The sequence below is a fragment of the Serinus canaria genome, chromosome 27 (genome assembly GCF_022539315.1).
Source record: "Serinus canaria isolate serCan28SL12 chromosome 27, serCan2020, whole genome shotgun sequence".
Lineage (NCBI taxonomy): Eukaryota > Metazoa > Chordata > Aves > Passeriformes > Fringillidae > Serinus > Serinus canaria.
The window spans coordinates 4209672-4231727 of NC_066340.1; the positions used below are offsets into that span (position 1 = coordinate 4209672).

At 53.6% G+C, this 22056-nt stretch overlaps 1 protein-coding gene across 1 annotated transcript; it reads right to left on the reverse strand.

The window, feature by feature from the left end:
• Positions 1–414: 414 nt before the first annotated feature.
• Positions 415–18850, reverse strand: PSMD11 (proteasome 26S subunit, non-ATPase 11). Its single transcript, XM_030232251.2, has 14 exons — positions 18687–18850; positions 16888–16989; positions 11787–11911; positions 9618–9689; positions 9252–9309; positions 7233–7427; positions 6171–6315; positions 5881–5941; positions 4326–4388; positions 3632–3757; positions 3075–3110; positions 1791–1842; positions 798–940; positions 415–681 (listed from the first exon to the last, which is right to left on the reverse strand). Exons 1-13 carry the CDS (start codon positions 18847–18849, stop codon positions 798–800), a joined length of 1341 nt encoding a protein of 446 aa, XP_030088111.2. The 5' UTR covers position 18850; the 3' UTR covers positions 415–681.
• Between the last annotated feature and the right edge of the window lie 3206 nt (positions 18851–22056).

Genomic DNA, 22056 nt, shown 5'->3' on the forward strand with positions numbered 1-22056 from the left:
CGGCCCCCCATGGTCACCTGCTCCTCCTACCAGCGCAGGTGGGGAGGGAGGGAACATTGAAATCTAAGTCTATCTTAAACAAGAGCATGCAAAGTCAGGCTCCAGGGAGAGCGGCGCCGTCCCCTTCGCCCAGAGCGGCCGGGGCTGCGCCGACGGCTCCAGCCCGCAGCAAAATCATCGCGGAGCTGCTTCCAGGGGGTCGGAGGCCTTGAGGATGGAAAAGAAACCAGCAGTCTGTACATTTGTTTGGTTCAGTACAAATGGAATCGAGTTGGCTGCTTGGACACCGCCAGCACGTCTCCGATTTCGGGGCGGAGGAGATGAAACAAACTGGTTTTGGGCACCTACTGGTAACAAAACGCTGTCCCTGCTGAACTCTGCCATCCCTCAGGAAGTGGAAAGCACATGTTTAGGTAGTGTAAGCCTTTTTCCTTTTATTTAGAATACCCTCTTTGTTTAAACAATATTCCCCCCCCCAGATACAAAGTTCGGCCAGTAAAGATTACATGGAAACTGGAACACGCATCGTCTGGAATACAAGATGCACCGGATGAGGAAGTTTAAAAACTTTCCGAGCGAAAAGTAGAACAAAGAAGAAAAAAAAAAGTCTCCTAACATTTTCCCAAAGGTTTCACTCTCCTGTCACACACACTCTCCAAATGACAGCTAGCAAATTCAACTCTGCAAAGAGAAAACAGAGCCACGTCACTTGACAGGAGAGGGAACGAGGCTCAGGGACGCGGCGGGGCCCGGCAGCGACTCCGGAGCTCTGCGGCCCCCAGGGAGGCCCCACTCACCTATGTCAACTTCTTGGCTTTGTTGTAGAGTGAATCCACTACTTTGCTCATGTTCTGAATCGTCTCGAGAGCAGCCTCGTAAGTTTTGTCTACGGGGGGTTCGTCAAAGATGATCAGGACACCCTCACCCTGGTCAAGGATTCCTGTGGGCACAAGCTGCTGTGAGCACTGGATGCTCGATGGATCACAGCTTCCAGACTGCAGGAATTAGGGATCTACCCCAGGAAGATCTGCAGGGGCTGTGCAGGGTTTGACAAGGGCTCATGCGTTGGGCTGGACTGGCTGATTTTGGTCAGGACAGCTTTAGCATTCCCAGAAAAAATTACATTCCAGAGAACAGCCTGAGAAGCCACCCAGGAGATGAGCATGGCTGTCCATTCCCTACCACCTCCCTGCCTCCTCAGGCCCTGTGCCCAGCAGGGTGGCCCAGCACAGCTGCTTTATCCTGCAGCTGTGCTCAGGTGCCAGGTGGGCTCTCTCCCCCCACAGTGCTCTGTGCCCAGTGTGCCGCTCCCAGGTCTTCCCCGGGCTGAGACACATCCAGGGACAACAGAACCAAGAGCACAGCTGGTTCCCTGAGGGATTATTGGGGCAGCAGCCTGCTGTGGGTCCAGCCAAGCCACAGCACCCCACTGGCCATGAGGTGTCCCTATGGAATGTTCAGGACACAAACAGCTGGGAAAGGTGACCACACCCCTGGACAGCTCCAAGAGGGAGAGCCCAGCCTGGCCAGACAGCCCAGCTGGGGGTCCCACACTGTCCCTGGATGCTCTCCCAGCAAGAGGGACCCAAGAGCATTTCTGAAATTAACCCTTGGGTTAGGGAAGGCAGATGGAGCAGCAGGAACAGCATTCCTGTCACTCCTGACTGTCATCCCTGACTGTCACCTGCACCCCTGCTGCCTGAGCAGGACCCCCAGGTTCAGAAGAGGAAGGGGACTGCAGCCACAGCTCGTGCAAACACGGGGCAGTCAGAGCTGAGGGATGCACTCACCATGAAACTTCTTGTCCAAGATCATCTGTGACAGTTTCCTTTCTACCTCAGCCTGAAATTAAAACAGAAAAATTAAAAGTCTCCTAGAACACATAAAACCACATGAATTTTGCTGCTGCACACCTGACAGCCCTGGTGGGACATGAGCACTGCCCAGCATCAGCTGCTCCTCCCTGAGCCTGCCTTGGACATCTCCACCTGCTGGAGATGCCTCAGGAAATCAGAGGGCAGCTGTTAATGAGGGAGCAGCAGGACGTCCCTTGGCCCACAGGTGACACTGTATCTGTCACTTCCCACAGGCTTTACCTGTGGGGGTTCTGGAACTTTCTGACTCAGTTCAGCAAGGATTTAGACAAGAGTTGGCCAAGTTCAATCCAATCCACCCAGCTGAGCTCCTGCCCAGCAGCAGGAAGGCCCACAGGAGGCAGCTCCTCTCTGGGCACAGTGGCACAGAGCAGCTTTTAGTCTGAATATTAAGGATCTGTTAAAGCTAGTCTGGGAACACACTGTGTGCCAGGGGAGGTTTAGGTTGGATATTAGGGAAAATTTCTTCATGGAAAGCACTGTCCAGCCCAGGGCAGAGGTGAAATCACGAGATTTAATAGATTTGTGGATGTGGCTCTTGGGGACATGGGTGGTTTTGGCAGTGCTGGGGGAATATCTGAACTCAATGATCTCAGAGGCCTTTTCTAACCTGAATGATTCAGTGATTCTGTGAGCACAAAGGCTGAGCTCAGCTCACTTCCCAAGCTCTGGCCTTAATGCCAGTACAAGACAACAGCACTGGGGTGCAACTGGCTGGGATTACAGTGGACTCTCCTAAAACTGAATCTGTCTGGATTATCTGTAAAGCAGTTACTGCATAGCCAGTGTGACAGACACATCCCTAATGCCACTGCAGGGTGATTAGCTGGATCCTGGATCTTAAGGGTCTCAGGAAGGTTCTTCCCTTGGGAACACTCAGGAGATTAAACACAGGGCATGGGGGAAGACTGGGCTGGTCACAACAGAGCAGAGGAAAATCTGCCTCCAATAAAAAGCAAGAGCCAAGAGTAAAACCCATGGGGGAAAGGAACAGCACAGTGAAGTCTGGAGCTCAGGAAGCCTCGATGCCTCCCAGGAGCTGCCTGGGTCAGAGTTTAGCTCCCAAGGGTGAGATGTTCCTGGAAATGCTACGGATCTCATGTGTCACCCTTCATGTTCAGTTTCCAGTGAGAAATACCACTTAAGCCCAACTCCTGTGCCCTCTGAACATATGGCACTGATTTCTGGTGAGGTTCTTACCTTTGAGAGCTTGATGAGGCTGGATATGTGTTCAATCTATAAGAAAGACCAACATTCAGTTAATCTTTAGCTGCACTCTGGACACGCAACACAGAGGTTTGGGGCTCTTCCATGGACCTGCTCAAGGGCCTGGAAATGCTCTGGCCTAAATATCTCCAGAGCTTTCTCCATTCTGCAGCTTCAGGTCCTTCAGTTTTCACATCTGTTTTTAACTAAGATGGACTGGACCCCTAAAGCCATTTTACTCTGAAAAGTGAAATCTCTTCTCCAAGACTATGGCACAGAGGCCTTCAAAGCCAAATGCTATCACCTCCAGGGTTAAAAGCCAGCCACCTCTCAGGGAACATGAGAGAAACAGGTGGAAAGGGCAATGACTCTGGAATGTGGCTTTCCAAAGCTCCCCTCTGCCTCCTCCTCATGATTTAACATGATGAACCCTGAGCTCTGAAAGTGCTGAGCAGCTCAGAGTAAGAAGTGTTCATATGGGAACAATCCCCTCACCCCCAGCAGCAAGGACAGAGGGACCAGTCCCTCCAGGTACTGCTGGAAACATTTACCTGTACTCTGGAGAAGGGTTCAATGACTCTGATCAGGTTCTGTTCCAATAAATTATCATAGAGCTTGGCCAGGTGAGTGTTTATGATGGGGTCGTCCCTGAGCTCCACCTTGTAGTCTGTCAGAGCCTGTGGGGACACGGCAGGAGGAAATCATACCCATAGCAACAGCTCCTCAAGGTCCTCTGAGGATGAGATCCCCTCCCAGCCCAGCCCCATGGCTAATCCAATCCCTAACTTAGCTAAAAGCCAGCAGGTCACAACAGCCTCTCCTTTTATCTCCACCCTGAGGGAGCTCAGTAAGCCCCAGAGCATGACAGGATTGGACCCTGACATGGGAATCCTCTCCCTGAGCTCTGCAGCATTCCTGCTGAAACCAGGAAAAATGTTAAGATACACATCCCAGTGAACAGCACCTAATGGAAAACTACTTCTGATTTGGCTCTCCAAAAAGAAAAAGAAAACAAAATGGTAAAAAGGAAAAAAAAAAAAAAATGGGTTCAAGCAAGTTTACCCCCCACTCACTGAAAACACAACCAGTTATTTGTTGGGGGGTTTTTCTTGATGCACTGTTGCCTTCCATCAATGTTTCCATGGTTTCCTGCTGTGGGATGTAACAGCTTCTCCAGCATTCCAAACCTGGCATTTCTGACTGGTTTTTGCCCAGCCAGGCCCATCCCCTGTGTCCCTGACTCACCTTTTCAAAATCTGCCAGCGACCGGTTCTTGCTGGCCTGTGCCACGCATTTTAGTGCTTCTGTCTGTGGGGAAAGAGAACCAGAGCAGGTTATTTTCTGCTGGATTCTCCTCTCAGGGTGAATATGCCAACTGTGCAGTACCCTGGGAACGTGCTCAAACAGCAAACTAGGAATGTTCCTTGTCACTGCCACAGGCAGAGGGAGAGCAGCTGCTGAGGGGAGAAGCAGCCAGGCAGCAGCAGGACATGACCTGAAACATCTCCAGAGGGACAAAGCACCCGGCTCTGACAGCACCAGCTGCAGGCTAGGAGCGAGTTTGATGCAGATTTTAAGGCAAGTGCACATTTTGGCACTTGCTTAATGAATGTGGCCATTTTGGGCCCTCCAGCACAGTCACTTCTCTGCTGAGTGACAGGGGCAGGGCAGCAGCTCCTAAGGACACCCCAGCACAGACAGCATCAGGGATGAGCCTTCTCTACACCCCATAACCGCTGAAATGAAGCCAAAGCCTCATCCCCAAACAAGCTCATTTACACCCCACAGTGGCAATCCCAGCAGGGAACAGCAGCACAAAGCCCAAGGTGGGGGACAGGACAAGGACAGCCTGGCGCCTCTGGGGCACAAGCCCCAGGCTTCTGCTGCCCCATCTTCTGGGACTGGCCCATGCAGAGCCAGGAGCTGGACTGGATCCTTGTGGTCCTTTCCAAATGGGGACATTCCAGGATTGTCCCCAGGGCTGCTCTCTCCCTGCTCCCCCAGCAGTAATTGCTGCTCAGGGCTGGCTCAAAGCACATCCTGGGCACAGCTAGGATCCCCTGCTCCGGGGAGGAGCCTCCAGCTGCCACTCAGGGCAAAGGGATAAGGCAGGGTTGGGGCTGCCCTTCCTGATGCAGGAGGGATATCCCCTTGTCAGACCTTTGCTCACTGAGCTCTGCTGATTCCCAATCCCCTGTGGGAGGGGAGCAGCAGCTCCTGCATCACAGCAAAGCCCAGGCTGAGCACAGCCCCAGAGGGCAGCAGGATCCCAGCCCCTGGCACATCTGGAGTGTGGCCCTGCACCTTCTACAAGCACCCTGAGTTTGAGGGTGGCCTTCCCAGCCTGGCAGGTTCACATGGCAGAACAAGCAGGGCATTTCACACCTCCTTGACTGCCTGCTACCACCTGCTGAGCTGCACTGCCAGGAATGGATTCTCAGCACTGCCTAAAGTGAAGTAAAAGCAGTAACTCAGATTTAAACACTGCAGCAGCTGCTGAGAGCAGGGACACAAGGAGATGATGGCATCAGGCAGTTTGTAGCTGATGAACAAGAGTAGGAAGGAGAAAAACAGGGAAAATGAAGCAAGCAGCCCAAATTCTCTGGTTGTAAAAATCACTCTAAAACCCTTTGATGGCAACTGACTTCTGGCAATGACTCATGGTAATTTAATCAGTTCTGGATCTCGTTCAGGACACTCAAGAGATGGGTATTTTGGTATGAAAAGAGCAAAGTGTTTGACAAGAAGAATAAGGCAGCACTGGGGTAAGAGGAAGATAGAAAGGGTTAAGTTTCTGTACCTGTCTTCCTGCATACCGCAGAGCAAGCTTCCCACTCACTAATGCTTGCACATCTTCTGGGCTGCAGACAGAGGGAAGGGAGCAGAGCATTTATACAGGAACATGGTCAGCTTAAACCCCAGAGCACCTCAAAAATCCCCAAGTGACAGCAAAGGACTACAACCCAAATCAGGGAGCACTGACCAGGTGACAAAGACACTGCTTGAGCCCATTAGTTCAGAGTCCCATCAACAAAAAGCCCTTCCCTGGAAAGGCAGGCAGAGTTCTTCCCAGAACCATCTGCCACCTACCTGTTGAGCATGATTTTGCAGAGCAGCATGTATTTCAGAGCAGTGATGGCTTTGGGGTTGTCAATTGAATCATTGCCCTCAAATGCCTCATAAAAATATGAATAGGCTGTTTTCCAGTCCTTCTCTTCTGCTGCATGGATAATACCTGGGAGAGGCACAAACAGGTTAACTCTGAGCATGACTGGGAGAGGATAAACAATTTGGTTGTTCAGTGCTTTATCTATGACTTCAGTGAAGAGAAACCTTTCCTCCTGTGCCCCCCTTGCCTCATGTCTATCAGAAGAAAATCCACACCCTCTCTTACAAGGACATTTTTAGACAGACAAGCCTGGGGCACTTCAGGTGAGTGCCTGCAAACTGGGTCAGGAACAATGTGTAATGGGCCAGGAGCACAGTGTGAGGCTGGAACTGCAGTACCTGGGGAGCTGATGGACCCTCCACCACTGGCAGCTTTCAAAACTGGGCTGAAAAGTGCCAGGAACTAAGCCATTGCAGCTGATGCCACCTGAGGCAGAAGTGGTGATATCCTGAGGCCCCACTATTGTATTTGCAGGGTCCCTCATGGCAGGGAGGAATGATGGATCTGACTCCATGTTCTCAGAAGGTTAATTTATTATTTTATGATACTATATTATATTAAAGAATACTAAACTGAACTATACTAAAGAATACAGAAAGGATACTTACTGAATGCTAAAAAAATAATAATGAAAACTCATGACTCTCTCCAGAGTCCCAGCTCAGCTTGGCCCTGATTGGCCAAAGAGTGAAAACAACTCCCAGCAGAATGCAATGGAACAATCACCTGTGGGTGAACAATCTCCAAACACATTCCACATGAGCACAATAGAGGAGAAACAAATTAAATAATTATTGTTTTCCTTTTCTCTGAGACTTCTCAGCTCCCCAGGAGAAAAATCCTGGGTGAAGGGATTTTTCAGGAAATGTGAATGTGACAGCCCCAGCAAGCACCACTTCCCATGATTCTCTCAGAAAACACAAGTATCAGACAACTGATGTGTCAGGACAGTCCTGGGTGCTGTCCTGGCCTGGAGGCCTCACCTGACTGCATGTCCAGTGCTGCCTGCAGCTTGGGGGGACAGTAGATGGCATTGGCTGTAGTCCGGGCCGAGGTTAAGGCTGCTCTTGCTTTTGGCAGATTGCTCAGAGCATGGTAAGTCTTGCTCTCTAGGAGCTGCACTTCCACCAGCAGTGCCTTGTCATCCATCTTCTTCAACTCCCTAAGCAGCTGCGAGCCTGGCAGAGGGCAAGGACAGGACTGTGAGCTGCTCTTCATCATCAGCACCCACAAAACACCCAGCCAAAGCCTGCCGGGGGCCATCTGTCCTCCCCCAGCAGCCAGGGCTTTCAGGGAGGGACGTGGGGCTCACACAATCCGTCCTTCCAAGGAAAAGCAAGGGAGGGGGAATAATGGGGGGACAGTGGCAGTCCATAGCAGGAGGATGAAGCAGTTTTGTGTCAGAGGTGGGGTATGGGCAGCACAGTGCCCTGGAGGGGCTGGGCAGCTGGGATAGTCACCCTGGCACCCATGCCCAGGTGATTTCCCTCTACTGCACAAGTGCCCCCTTGGCAGCATGGAGCACTCTCAAGAAACTCCTGAGAACGTGGGATGAGGAAGGAATGATTTTACTCAGCACATCTGCAGGTCAGATTTAGGAGGCAGGAAGGGACAGCCTAAGAAATGCCAGGGCAAGCTGCCACATGACAGCTTTGTGATCTCAGAATGAGCAAGCCTAGAGAAAACTTGTCTCCTCCTTTCCCCCACTGAAGAGGTAACTTAGGGTGAGCAGAGATAAAATCCTCCTCCTCCCTTGCTGTGCTCAGGAGCTGATAACCAGAGCTGAAACTGCAGAACTGGCCAGAAACAAACAGATTCTCCCTGGAAACATCCCTGAGAGACTCTGCCTGCACCTACTCCCCATGGCCACAGCCACCTCCCCAGGCACACAGGAATGCTGTGCACAGCACTGACATCCTGACAGGGCATCAGAGCCTGCCCTAGAGGTACAGACCTTCCCAACTCCCCAGGCTGTCCCACCACCAGCCAAGGGATTAAATTAATTAACCACAGCTTTGGAGTGTGGCCTCTGATCACTTTAAACCCGAGTTCATTGCCTATTCCTATGCAAATGAGTTCTAATTCCATGAACTCAATATTCTGATGAGACACACGTCACCAGGGGATTCTGGAAATGACACAGGCTCGTGCCACCATAGAGGTTAAGAAGTTCTGGGTCCCAGGTGAGCAGTTCAGGCTGTGTCCATGCAGCCCTGGCAGAGCAGGCTGCACAAACACCCCTCAGACAGCTTAAACCTCACTGACAGCTCAAACCTCACTTGAACCTTAAATCTCAATTACAGCTTAAGCCTCACTTACAGCACTGCAGTCATTTGCAAAATGAGCATTTTAAAAGCACCAGGGGAGCTGTAGGAGGTCCTGCTTTACTCTGCTTTGGGGCAGAGCAGGAGTTCACAGGTTCATTGCCATCCCTTGGGTGGTGCAGGGGCAAATTCTTAAAGCCTCCCTAAGACCTTGGCTAATGACAGCCACAAAGGTTTTGCCATTTCCTGGTTTTACTGGCGCTGTGCTTGAGTAAATTGGAAAAAAGCTCTTTTCTCCCTTCAGCCTCTGTGGCCACAGCAGAATATTCCAGCAGGCTCCAGCAGGAGCCAAACCTGTGGCCTTCAGCTAGATACAGCTCCCAAAATTATCTGCAATGATCAAAGAATCCCAGAGTGGGCTGAGTTGGAAGGGGCCTTAAAGCTCATCTCATTCCACTCTGAAATGGGCAGGGACACCTCCCAGGTTGCTCCAGGCTCGACCCAAACTAGCCTTAGGCCCAGGTGAGATGGGTAAGGATGGTAAAACAGAGAGAACAAAGACACCTCTTAGAGGTGTAATCACCCAGCTACAGCAAAAGGTGCCAGAACTGCACCAGCACTGAGAAATTAAGACCCAAATCCTGCAAAACGTCTCAAGGAACAGGAGACAGGTGCTGGCTTTCATTGCCAGGAGTAAATGAAAAGCAAAGATTTACCACCACCTAGTGGGAGCCTCACCTAGCTGCAGAGCTTCCTGGTACCTCTTGGTGTCAAAGTAGAGAGAGACCAGCCTCGCCTGGAGAACAGAAAAGGAACTGCTGTGAGGAAGCCAGAACAGATTTGTTTTGTAAAATGAAGCTTTGTATTTTTCTCTGCACCAACTTCACTACATTAATCTGTATCTGTCACCTGGTGTGGTCCAGTTGTGCAAGGCCTCCTGCACAAGGAATAAAACCCTGCATTTTTAAGGAGAATTTCAGTGTAATTAATGCCCTCCCCTGACACAGAGAAAGATCTGAACAGCACACAAGTGCTCTACTTTTACAGGTATTAAATGTGACAAGGGGATGATGCTGCTGCACATGTTTGGGATGTGGCACCTACCTCCAGAGCCTGGCGTAGGAAAGTCCTTTTCTCTGATTTGGCCCATTCAATACACTCTAAACACAGGTCAACCTTAAAGGGAGCAGAAAGCATTAAGTCAATTCTAGACATTTTCTTTGTCAGTGCCCACCCCAAATACCTCCCAGCAACACCAGGTGTGAAATGGAGGCATTTGGGGTAGGCAATAAAGCTCTCCGAGAGTTTAAACCCACAATCACGGTGTATTTTCAATAAGGAAAATAAAATGTTATGTGCTTTAGGGCCTAGATAGATCAAGTAATCTGTATAAAGCAGCAGAGGTGCTGGGCTCTGCTTTGGGGGCCTCATCCATCGTTTGAAAGCACAGCAAAGAAACTCACAATCTTCCCATGTTTTTCAGGCTGAGACTCCCTTGATGGATAAAGCAGGACTGCTCCAGCTCAGGTATTAGTGAGCCCATAACACACAGAAAGTCATCCTGTGGTGCCAGGCTCAGGAACTGCTCTTCCCAAAACCTCTGGATTGCAGCTCAACACTGCAGCCTTGTCAGCTCCTCCTCACTGCTTATTAAACGTGAACATTTTATGAAAAGCCATTATGAAGCCTCAATTTATTACAGGGTGATAGCAGGAGCATTAGGAGCTGGAGAAATCTCCAATTTCACTGCTTTACTGGGCTCTTGGGAGCACTCTGGATGTGAGCTACCCTGAGGAAGCAGACAATCCTCTGAACATTTCTGAAAGGATTTGAGATTGATGCATCAAGGACCTCACAGGTTGATGTCATCTTTCCTTAAGGTTTTGGGTTTGGCTTCAGAATATACTCTAAAATTACTGTTTCTACTGACTTATTTCCATCACCATTACTCCAACCTGCTCCTCCACTGCAACTGCATTTGAATGTTGTCCTTCACACCAAATTACCTTGAGAAAAGCCTGTGGCTGCTCATTTTCTCCTGGCACTTCTGGGAGTTCTCCCTTCTCACCTGAACATCCCACCCCGTTTCCCCTGACCTCATCTGTTAAAGAAAGAGGGGGAAAACATTCTGTCACCATTCCTCACCCACAAGCCACAAGGACTGAGCAGCAAACAAGGGACACTGCCTGGGTAACCTGCACTTGAGAATGACAGTTCCAATTTGGCTAACTTTGTGCTAATTTGGCTAATGAGAATGTCACCTGCCCCTCAGCATGGCAGAACCTCTCCAGCCTGCAGTCTGCCAGTCCCAGAGTCCCACACTTTCAGGTGGGTTTTGTCCCAAACCTGCTGCTCAGAGCCCTCCTGTGCCAGCACAGCTCTCTACAGGGCAGCACAGCCTGAAGCACTCCCAAGGTGCTTATCTTGCTCCCATAAAAACAACAACTTGGGAAAAATGAAAAATTAAGACTACTGTATCCTATGGAGCTGATGAGAATGGAGTGAATCCTAACTGGGCACTGTCTCAGGTTTTCTGCTGGGGGAGCTCATCCACTGAAGCAGCTGACACCTGGCAGCTGCCAAACCTTTCCACCCCTGCTTCAGGAGTAACTTTTGTGTCTCTATACAGTGAAACACCATCACAGGAGTGTCCAGCTGCAATCCTGACCAGCTCCCCAGCAGTGGCTCCTGCAGTTCTGTGCCATCCCACACCACCTGCACCATTCCTGCTCCAAGCTGCCTGGGAACACATTCCCAACACTGACCACACTACAAAACCCTCCCAGTGCTGCACCTACAACCACTGAGGCTGGAAAAGCCCTCTAAGATCACTGAGTTAACTATTCCCCCAGCACTGCCAAGGCTACCATTGACCCTGCCCCCAGGTGCCACATCCCCAGGACTTTTAAATCCTTCCAGGGACAGGGACTCCACTACTGCCCTGGCCAGCTAAGCCAGGGCTGGACAACCCCTTCAGCAAAGGAATTTTCCCTAATATCCATTCTAAGCCTCCCTTGGCACAACTTGAGGAAGCAAGAAGAATCTAAGACAAATGCCCATGGTGGGAATCACTCCTAAACTGCAGCAGGGAGAGACCTGCAGAAAAACATAGTTATAAATTCAATTATCTGATGTTTTATTTATAAAATACATCCAAATGCATTAAAACTCTGCTTCTTGACATGAATAATTCTTCAGTGAGAAGCAAACTAGGTCAGATAATGGTGTTGCAGGCTTTTGAGGAACAGCCTGGTGCTGGAGCTGCAGCCTCACCTCCTGTCCTGTGGCTGCCTCCATGTCCAGGAAGAGGTCGAGCAGGGAGCGCACCAGGCGCGCAGCCTTGGCCTTGCTGATGGAGTTCAGGAAGGGCCTCACGTACTTCAGGAGTCCTCCCAGCTCTGCAAAAACCCCAAAACATCAGATGCACCTCCCAGCCAAGAGCTGAGCCCAGCTGGAGCAGCCACACATCGCATGCACCAGCAGGATTGTCACAGCAAACATTTCCCAGGGGGTTTCTTAGCATCACCCAGAGAACAGAGTGATAAATGTCACCTGCAGGGAGCCCTGGAGCAAACAGGGACTGGGGGCTGCAGCCTCACCCCAGCACTGCCTGCCACTGCAGCTGCCCAGTCACCACCAGCTGTAACTGCCCCACCATTAAAATGTAAGGATCTGTTAAATGCTTGGAGATTTTTCTATAAAATCCAGGAGGGAGTTTATCATTTAGGTGTGTTTTTACTAACTCACAGTTTCATGCTTTAATCTGCCCCACCTAGCCAAGCCCAGGATGCTGGATACACCTTGTGCTCCATCACTAGAAAATCATATTCCTTAACACTCCAACTCCACCTTTAACTGATCAGCTCGGACCTCACTTAACTACATTTCTCTTCTAAGTCTCCTCATTGATTCACAGTTATAAAACCTGTCTTTATAAGAGGTGGGAAAAGGAAATGTCTTTTTTTTAATGGAGAAACACTGAAGCTGTCACAGCCAGAGGAATGTGGCAGTCACAGCATAGCAGCTCCAGCACTCAGAGCCACTAAGGAATGTTGGACACGGTGGAACTGCAGAGCACAAGTGAAAAGTCTCCTACAACAAACACCACGTGGTTTTGGGGAGGTCCTGGACAGGGCTGCTCCCAGTTTGGGAAGACGATCCTGCAGGGGCAGGGTTCAATGCTGACTCATCAGCACCAGGTCTGCACACTGAATTCACAGCTCTCTGCCCTAGATTTGCAAGTCTCACCCAAATATCAGGTGGATCTCCCACTACTGTGTTTACAAGGTTCCACAGAAAAGCAAAATCAAAACAAAGCCGGGAATGACTAATTCAAAACACATTTACACCAAACTGGTACTGAATCAAAACTAAAATAAGAGATTAGTCTAATTTTATTTCAATTAGTATATGGAGGAGTATCAGGAGAATTTCAGTTTGGAAGGATTCCAATAAAAACAAATGTAAACAAGGATTCCTCTGTATTTCATTTAGCAGTAATACAAAAGAATGCTAATTGTTATAACAACATCCTAGTAATATCTATAAATTATTCTTCATATTTTTGATTTTTTAAACCTATTTAAGTTTAATCAAGCCTGTTACACCTCATTTATCACAACCTTAACATGTAGAACTCACTTTTTCCAATTACTCATGGTGATCATAGAATCCCAAAATGGTTTGGGTTGGGAGGGACTTCAAAGCCCACCCAGTGCCATCCCTGCCATGGCAGGGACACCTCCTACTGTCCCAGGCTGCTGCAGCCCCAATGTCCAGCCTGCCCTTGGACACTGCCAGGGATCCAGGGGCAGCCCCAGCTGCTCTGGGCACCCTGTGCCAGGGCTTGCCCACCCTCAAGGGAACAATTCCTCATTCCCAATATCCCATCCAGCCCTGCCCTCTGGCACTGGGAGCCATTCCCTGTGTGCTGTCCAAGTCCCTCTGCAGCTCCTGGAAAGTTTCTGAAAAGCCCAAAGTGCAGATTTAGAACAAACAGAACTTAACTTGAGTGGGATCCTCAGCTTTAATTCCCAAACTGCAGAGCAGGAGATCCTGAGCCCAGCACAGCACCCAGACTCAGCACAAAAACACCACAGGGTGCCACATCTGCTACCAGAAAAGTTTCACTTTCTCTCTGCCAGAGCATAAACAAGCAGTTTTTTCTACATTTAAGGCGCAGCTACTTCCACAGCTCAGACTGCAACCTGCAGGAAGTCTTCACTCCACAAGGAACCTGCTGCTACATGACTTTTCCCACACCAGCCAATTCTGGGGTTTGTTTAATCTCCAGTACAAGTCCTGGATGCAAATCCCAATCACTTTAATGCAAGTCAAATGCTTTGGTCTCATACACAGCAAACAAACAAGCACAGCCAATCCAACACATCAGTTGTACACAGAGCTCCTCTCCAGCATCTGGGAGCTAGGAAAAGTGGGCTCTGGATCCAACTGAGGCTCTCCAAGACACACCAGCTCCCAAGCACAAACAGGAACCCTCCTCCTGTGCATCCCTGCCCCCCCAAGCTCCTCAGGACCAGTGGGATCAGTGCCCAACACACTCTTTCCCACAGGAACTGCAGAACAAAGAAGGAAAACTCCAGTGGAACACACTGCACTGTTTATCATCCACTGATGTGCTCCAGAGCTGCCCCACAACTCCCCAGAAATCAGATCCCAAGTCAACAGCTGGAATGCAGCTGTGCATTCTGCAAACTCCACATTCAGCCAGGCAGGCTCAAAGTTCCCACAGAAATTTCTCTCTCCTACCAACGTAACCATCAACTATTTTTAGGATTTTATTTTTCTAAAGAAAATGCAATGCCTGGTAAAGGGGTGGGATTGACAGCTCTGCAGGAGTGATGAGCAGCAGCTCTGGAAAATGAAGCCTGCAGCTCATCCTCAGGGAAGTGCCTCCACCAGCTAAAACTGCACATATCCAAACTGCCAATCCCAGTTATTCCAACCCTACAGTTCTGTGAAATGCTATAAAAATCTGGGAACTGTCACACAGAAAAGTAATCAATCTACAAGTTTATCTGCTTGATAAAGACTAAGGATTGAAGGGGGTCACTTGTATCATTGTTCTTTTTGATAACAAAGGTTGCTGTTCAGTAGAGTCACAGAATCACCGAATGGTTTTGATTGGAAGGGACCTCAAAGCCCACCCAGTGCCACCCCTGCCATGGCAAGGACACCTCCCACTGTCCCAGGCTGCTCCAAGCCCCAAGGTCCAGCCTGGCCTTGGGCACTGCCAGGGATCCAGGGGCAGCCTCAGCTGCTCTGGGCACCCTGTGCCAGGGCCTCCCAGGGAACAATTCTTCATTCCCAATATCCCATCCAGCCCTGCCCTCTGGTAGTGGGAGCCATTCCCTGGGTCCTGCCCAAGTCCCTCTCTAGCTCCTGGAGCCCATTAAGGCCCTGGCAAGTTTTTTAAACATCTCATAGTACAGATTTAGATCAAACAGAACTTAATTTATCCACTTCCAGGGACAGTGCAGCCACCACCTCCTTTGGCCACTGGAACCCCTCAAAGCTGTCCAAGAAGTTCCACTGCCTACAACCAAACCCTGTGCAGTGAAAGCCACAGGATGAAATCCCAGTGTGTGCCCAGCACTGGGGGCTCTGGGAGCAGCTGTACCTGGTGATGGTGCTGCTGCCCCTGACCTGCCACTGCTACCCATAAAGGGGACAGGAGGGGAAGGGCCTGAGCCCTTCCCCCAGCAGCACCCTAAGCCAGGGAACCCTGTCATTGATCCTCCACCTCCATAACTCCAGAAAACACCTCCAGGTCCTGCTGATCTCCCTCTGAGCTGCACACACACAACTGGCTTCTGAATGGCACTAAGTCCATTTCCTTCCCTCCAGAACACACTCACTCTGCTGTTATTGGTACCTTTAACAGACCACAAATACATTCCACGTTTGCCCCCTCACAGCCCTGAGTCTGATGAGTTAACAGTGTTACTCCCAATTCCTCAGCCTTCCCCTGGAAAGAAAATAAATCTATCAATTAACACCCTCTGGGAAACCCTGGAGCTCTTTATCCTTGTGCCAAACTTCACCTTAAACTCAACCCTGCCCCAAGCTCTGCAGAGCTGAGGAGGCCACAAGAACTCTGCCCTCAGTTCTGCTCACCAGCAGCACACCCACACTGACCTGAAGAGCCTCTGATTTCCCCCTTTTTACCCAAACACACACACATCTCCCCTGCTGCAGGGCCCAGCCATGTCTGGTGATCTCTGCTGAGCAAACACCAGGGTGCAAAGGGCACTGGCACAGCACAGACACCCACAGAGCTCCTGACCTCAGCCAGGAAAGGGCACTTGCACAGCAGCTTCCTCTGTCCTGCAGGAGCAGGAAAACCTTGTGCTGGTGGGGTTTGTTTTTCCCCAGAGACCCTAAAAGCAGCCCCCAGCAGGGGGGGGCTGCAGAGGTGAACACCTGAGTGAGGTGACAAGGACAACACCTCTCAGGACCAGTCACCCACCATCCCCAGCCCTGTCCAAGTGCCACCCACAGTGGGACCAGGGCTGGAATGCTCATTCCAGCACAGAGCAGTGTCATGGCCCAGCCCAACAGGAGTTTCCCAGTGGGACCCAAGGGACATTTCACAACAGATACAAACTGTGACCTGCAGCCCTGGCTGAGCCCTCAGGAACTTTCCATGAGCTGTTCTGAAGTCAGGCCTGGTGTCCCTTGCAGTGGGATGGAACCTGCCTGTTGGGTGCTTTCCCCACCCCAGAGGAAACATTTCCACTGCCCAGGCCTGCAGCCCAAGCACAGAACACAGAGTGTCCTGAAATGCTCCAGGGGAAAGGCACAGCCCTAAACTGCTGAGTGCAAAACAACCAACTGCTGCCTTGAGCTCTCCGGGAAACAGGAGCAGACTCCAAATCACCACTGAACAGAGAACTCAACTCCACCCCTGTCCCCTCACACACTCACAATAGAGGGACTGTCCCCTGCAGAGCTGGACAGGGGCTGCTGATGTAATGGCCAGCAGATAAATCAATTGATTGTGAGAGGAGCTGCTGGTGAGAAAATATTTCATGGGACAAACTTTCCCATTTGAAACCAAGCAGGAGACACCTCTCATCTCAAACAGAACAACTTAGCTAAACTTCAGTCACCCATCCAGAAACTGCCCCACATCAAAGGCCACAGACTGAACTGTGCATTGCTTGGAACACTGGGCCAAGCAACACCAGATTATTATTTATGTTCTTTATTTGGTTTTTAGTTTCTGTCCTGTCTCTGAGAGAACATTTCCTGCCAAAAGCTGTTATTCCAGCTATCCCACTAAGTAAGGAGACTAAATGCACTGGCTGCAGGATCTCCTGCCTGTTACCTCAGTTCCTGATTTCAGGCTCACCTTCTGCCTGCCCAGTCTTGGCCAGCAGTGACCCCAGCTCCAGGATGCTCTGCTCTTTGACTTGCACTGCTTCCTCATCGTTTTCCTGGACATCACGTTTCACTGGGGAGAGAAAGAGCAGGAAAGTTGCCTTGAGTGGTGTTTGAAGTGAAAACCATCCCTGCTGCTTAGCTCCTGGATGTGTGCCCTGAGCAGGACCTGCTCCAACAGGCACCAGGCAGTTCAGCCTGCCCCAAGAGGTCTGGGAAGTTTAAATCCAGTGCAGGGAAGTTTGCAGTGCTCTGTCTGTGCTCCACAGGGGCTTTAGCAGCCCACATACGCCCCCTGCTCTCTGCAGTTCCAGGTTTGAACAATCTCAGCTTATCCAGCTGTGCAAGTGTCACTCAGAACCAGCATCACCCACCAGAACACACTAGAGCCAAATAAGAGACATTTAATGGCACTTTTGGGGTTGGATACTCCACTCAGGGATTGCTGATGCCGCTGCTTTGTGTATTAAGCTGAGATCCCACCGACAAAGTGCAGCACAAGCAAAGTGAGGTGGGTACATCCCTCCCCACTCTGGTGTCACACCTGCTGCCAGTGCTGAGTCCTGGCAGTGCCACTACCCTCTGCTCCAGGGAGTGATTCTGCTCCGAGGCAGATAAAGGGACAAGTGACAGCCAGCAGCACAACCCCAGTGTGCACAGCAGCAGCTCCATGTGAGTTATCCACCACACAGTGCCCTTCCCTCCCTGCTGCCTTCCACACAAACAAAACCAAAACCCCGGCTCTAGGGCACTGCCACTGTGGCTCTCACCCCTGTAATTCCCTTCCAAAAGTGAGGGAACCTTGCTCTAAAGGAGAAAAGCATCACAGCAACACTGTCAGGGCCACTTCTGATGCTCCCCACCCACACCAGGGGCTGAGTCCTGACTGAGCCCGACCCCGAGAGCGGCACCTCCTGCTGAGGAACGAGCAAAACGCTGCGGGACAAACACAGCTCTGAGAGCCTGGCAGCACCGACAGCTCCAACGGGGACACTCGGAAAACTTCTCCCGACACAGCGGGGTGACGGCACAGTGACAGCGGGATGACAGCATCTCCGCAGAGGTCACCAGAACCAAGACCTCCTGCTGCACCCAGCACTCCCGAGCACGCCTCAGCCCCGCGCGGTGCCCGCACCCGCTCCAAAGCACCGAGCGCCGCGGCAGCGCGGCCCAAAGGGAGAAGCGAACCCCGAGGGAGCTCCGGTCAGGAGCGGAGCTCGGCCGCGGCACCGGGAAACCTCCGCGACTCCGTGCGAGTCAGCACCGGCGGAACGGCAGCGCTGCGGGAGCGAACATCGGAGCGCGCCCGGCCTAGGGCACGGCCGGACCGGGCCGTGACACCGCGCCCCAAACCCGCAGCGAACCGCCCCGACCGAGAGCCGCGACACCCCGCACTACCGGCACCGGCACACTCCGATGGGGCATCCCGGGCCGGCGTGTTCATTCCAGCCGAACGGGGAGGAACGCCCGGCCCGGCTCGGGGGCTGCTCCGAGCGGCTCCGCGGACACGCACCGGGCACCGGCCCCGCCGCCGGGCTCCCGGAGCGCGGCCCCCGCTTCGCCCGGCACCGACAGCTCCTGCCGGCCGTGCCCGCACGTGCGGGGGCCGCCGCCGGTGCCGTCCCGGCGCGGGGCAGCGCCGCGGGGCCGGGCCCAGGCCGCGCTCCCGCCCGGCGCGCACGGTGAGTCAGCAGCGGCAGCGGCGCGGGGCTCCGCGCGACGCGGGCAGCGGCGGGGCGCGGGCGGCGCGGGCGGCGGGCCGGCGCTCACCGATAGAGTGCAGGATGCCGATGGAGGCCTCGCGGTCGGTGGAGAGCAGGGACTGCGCGCGCTGCAGCTCCAGCACCGCCGCCGCCGCCATCTTGCCGCTCCTCCGCTTCGCCGCCAGCACGGAAGCGGCGCCGCGGCCACGCCCCTTCCGCGCGCGCGGCATGCTGGGAACTGCAGTCCCCCCGCGCGTGCGGCGGAACGAGCGGGGAATACGGAGGGGCGGGACTAGGGGGCGGGGTCTACTGAACGACGCCTGCGCAGAGGGCAAGGGGCGTGGTGTCGGTTGGGGCGCGGGAAGGGGCGTGGCCTAATGAGCTGTTTCCGTAGTTGGAGTAGGCGTGGTCTTATGGGTTGTGGTTGAAAGGGGCGGGGAGAGAGCGAGGCTGAGGCTGTGACGTTGAAGGGGCGGGACTTTGGGCGGGTTCTGCGCCCAGCACACCGCGAGGATGAGGGGCGTGGTCTGGGCTGGGGGCGTGGCTTTGGCCAGGGGGCGTGGCAGGCAAAGGGCGCGAGGGCCAGGGGAGGGGCGTGGTCCAGGGGAGGGACGGGGCCTTTCCATAGGCGGGAAGTCACCAGGGAAGTGGGCGTAGTCTGTGGTAAGTGTGTCGTCATCTATGGGCGTGGTCAATGAATGGGCGTGGCCAAGGGGCGCGTCGCGATGTCTGTCGGGGGCCCCGCGGGGGTCGCGCCCCCGGGAAGGAGCTGGGGACACCGGGCCTGGGGTCCCGAGCGGGACCTGCGCGGGGTCGGGGAACCGGGAAAGCCGCTGGGGCTGGGTGGGGCGGGGGGTCCCGCGCGGAACATCCCCAGCCGTGGGTCCGGCACTGGAGGGGGACGTCCTGCTGGGGGTCCCCGAGGACCCACATCCCCATGGACCCCTCAGCGCCCCGACAGCCCCGGGAAGGGAGCAGAGCCCAGCAGGGCCATGGCACCTCTGCGGGCCCTGTGTCTCAGGGCAGATCCTGGCCCTGTGTCCCTGAGGAGGATCCTGTCCCTGTGTCCCTGTCCATGTGTCCCCGACCCCACAAGGGGACCCTGTCCCTCTCCCGGGCCTCACTGGGTGGTCAGACCCTTCCCGCTGTGTTCCCCAGTGCTGTCCACTCCCTTCCCACCCCCTTCTCTGCTCCCGGAGCGCTGCCTGCAGTGGGGGCAAACCCGGCCTTGCACCCTCAGCTGGTCAGAAAACAGCCCCCAAACCACACTGAGCCCCCCAAAGCCACCCACGGCCGAGCCCATCCTTCTGTGTCCCCGAGCAGCCCTCAGAGCAGCCCCCTTCTGCCACTGGAAAAGCTAGAAACCTGAAAGGGTCAGGTTTATATCAAATGGGGAATAAAACCAAAACCCTGCAGAATAAAACCAAAACCCTGCCCCTGGATGCTCCTGGGGAGTCATGTCACTGTGGGATCCCAATGTCACTGTGAGATCACATTGTCACTGTGGGATCCCCCAGGAGGTGCCAGCCCTGGGGACAGGCACAGAGAGGTGGCACCAATGCCCACTTCAGCAGCTAGGTTTCGGTGCCCAGCAGATGATGTTTAATGGGTCAGGGCTGTCTGTGTGGAACTGGGGGGCTGAGGGGGCCGTTCAAGCCCCTCATCTGCCTCCCTGCAGTGGGAAAAGCTCGGGGAGCAGCCACTGGGATCCCTGGCTCTGAGACCTGACCCAGCCACTCCCAGCTCATCACAGTGATGGCAGCCAGATCCTGCAGCACCAGGATGGAGCCAGCCCTGTGCTCCTCCAAATTCCATGTAAGAAAACTCTCAGAAATGGAGGGATGATGCATCAAAGCCCAAAAGGAGGCTTCAGGCAGGTAATGGAGCAGGGATTTTGATGAAGGAAAAGCCAGGGACCTGTGGGTGAAACTCAGGGTCCATGAGCAGGAGCCTGTGTGCACCAGGCACATCCTGGCATTATGGAGAGTCTGCCCATCCTGGCACTGGACCTGTCTCTGGATTTAATGAACCCACCCCAAAAAAGAATATTAAACAGGTTTTGAACGCCACATTCACCCCTGAAACCCAGCTGGCACAGGGTGAGGGTGGAGGCAGAGGGTGGTGCAGGCAGAGACACGGTCTGTCCGTCAATCCATCCCTCATCCATCCATCCATCCATCCATCCATCCATCCATCCAGCCAGCCATCACCAGCCATCCAGCCATGCCAGCCAGCCAGCCAGCCAGCCAGCCAGCCAGCCGCAGCCCTCCATCCAGCCAGCAGCCAGCCAGCCATCTGAGATCCAGCCCGCCATCCAGCCTCCAGCCAGCCAGCCAGCCAGCCAGCCATCCATCCCCCCCAGCCAGCCCAGCCAGCCAGCCAGCCATGCCAGCCAGCCCCCAGCCCGCCAGCCATCCAGCCATCCAAGCCAGCCAGCCAGCCAGCCAGCCAGCCAGCCCCCATCCCGCCATCCAGCCCAGCCAGCATCCAGCCAGCCCGCGCAGCCAGCCATCCAGCCATCCAGCCCAGCCATCCAGCCAGCCCTCCCAGCCAGCCAGCCAGCCAGCAGCCAGCAGCCAGCCAGCCAGCACCAGCCAGCCAGCCAGCCAGCCAGACAGCCAGCCACCAGCCAGCCAGCCAGCCAGCCAGCCAGCCAGCCATCCAGCCAGCCAGCCAGCCAGCCAGCCCGCCAGCCCGCCAGCCAGCCAGCCAGCCAGCCAGCCAGCCAGCCAGCCAGCCATCCAGCCAGCCAGCCCGCAGCCAGCCAGCCAGCAGCCAGCCAGCCAGCCAGCCAGCCAGCACGCCAGCCAGCCAGCCAGCCAGCAGCCAGCCAGCCAGCCAGCCAGCCAGCAGCCACCAGCCAGCCAGCCAGCCAGCAGCCAGCCACCCGCCATCCAGCCCGCCAGCCAGCCATCCAGCAGCCAGCCAGCCAGCCAGCCAGCCCGCCAGCCAGCTAGCCAGCCAGCCAGCCATCCAGCCAGCCAGCAGCCAGCCAGCCAGCCAGCCAGCCGCCAGCCACCATCAGCCAGCCAGCCATCCAGCCATCCATCCTCCATCCATCCATCCATCCATCATCCATCCATCCATCCATCCATCCATCCATCCATCCATCCATCCATCCATCCATCCATCCCTTTCCAGAGGACGCAAAGGCAAGCAGGTCATTTGCCATGCTGGGGGGTGATTTCTTTCCCTTTATTAATAAGAATGACAACAACTAATAAAAATAAAGAATAAGGAATAAAAATTCGGACATTGGGCCAAGGGAATAATTTGTCCAACCTGAACCAGCTGTTTTGGGGTAAAAACAATGGAAACAGGGAGTGGGATCAGGCAGTGTCATTGTCTTGGCAGAGCAGGGGTTAAACCCTGATGGGGGAATTCTGGGTTTTGGGGTGTCCTCTGATGGGTGGCTCCAGGTGCCATGAGGCACTCCC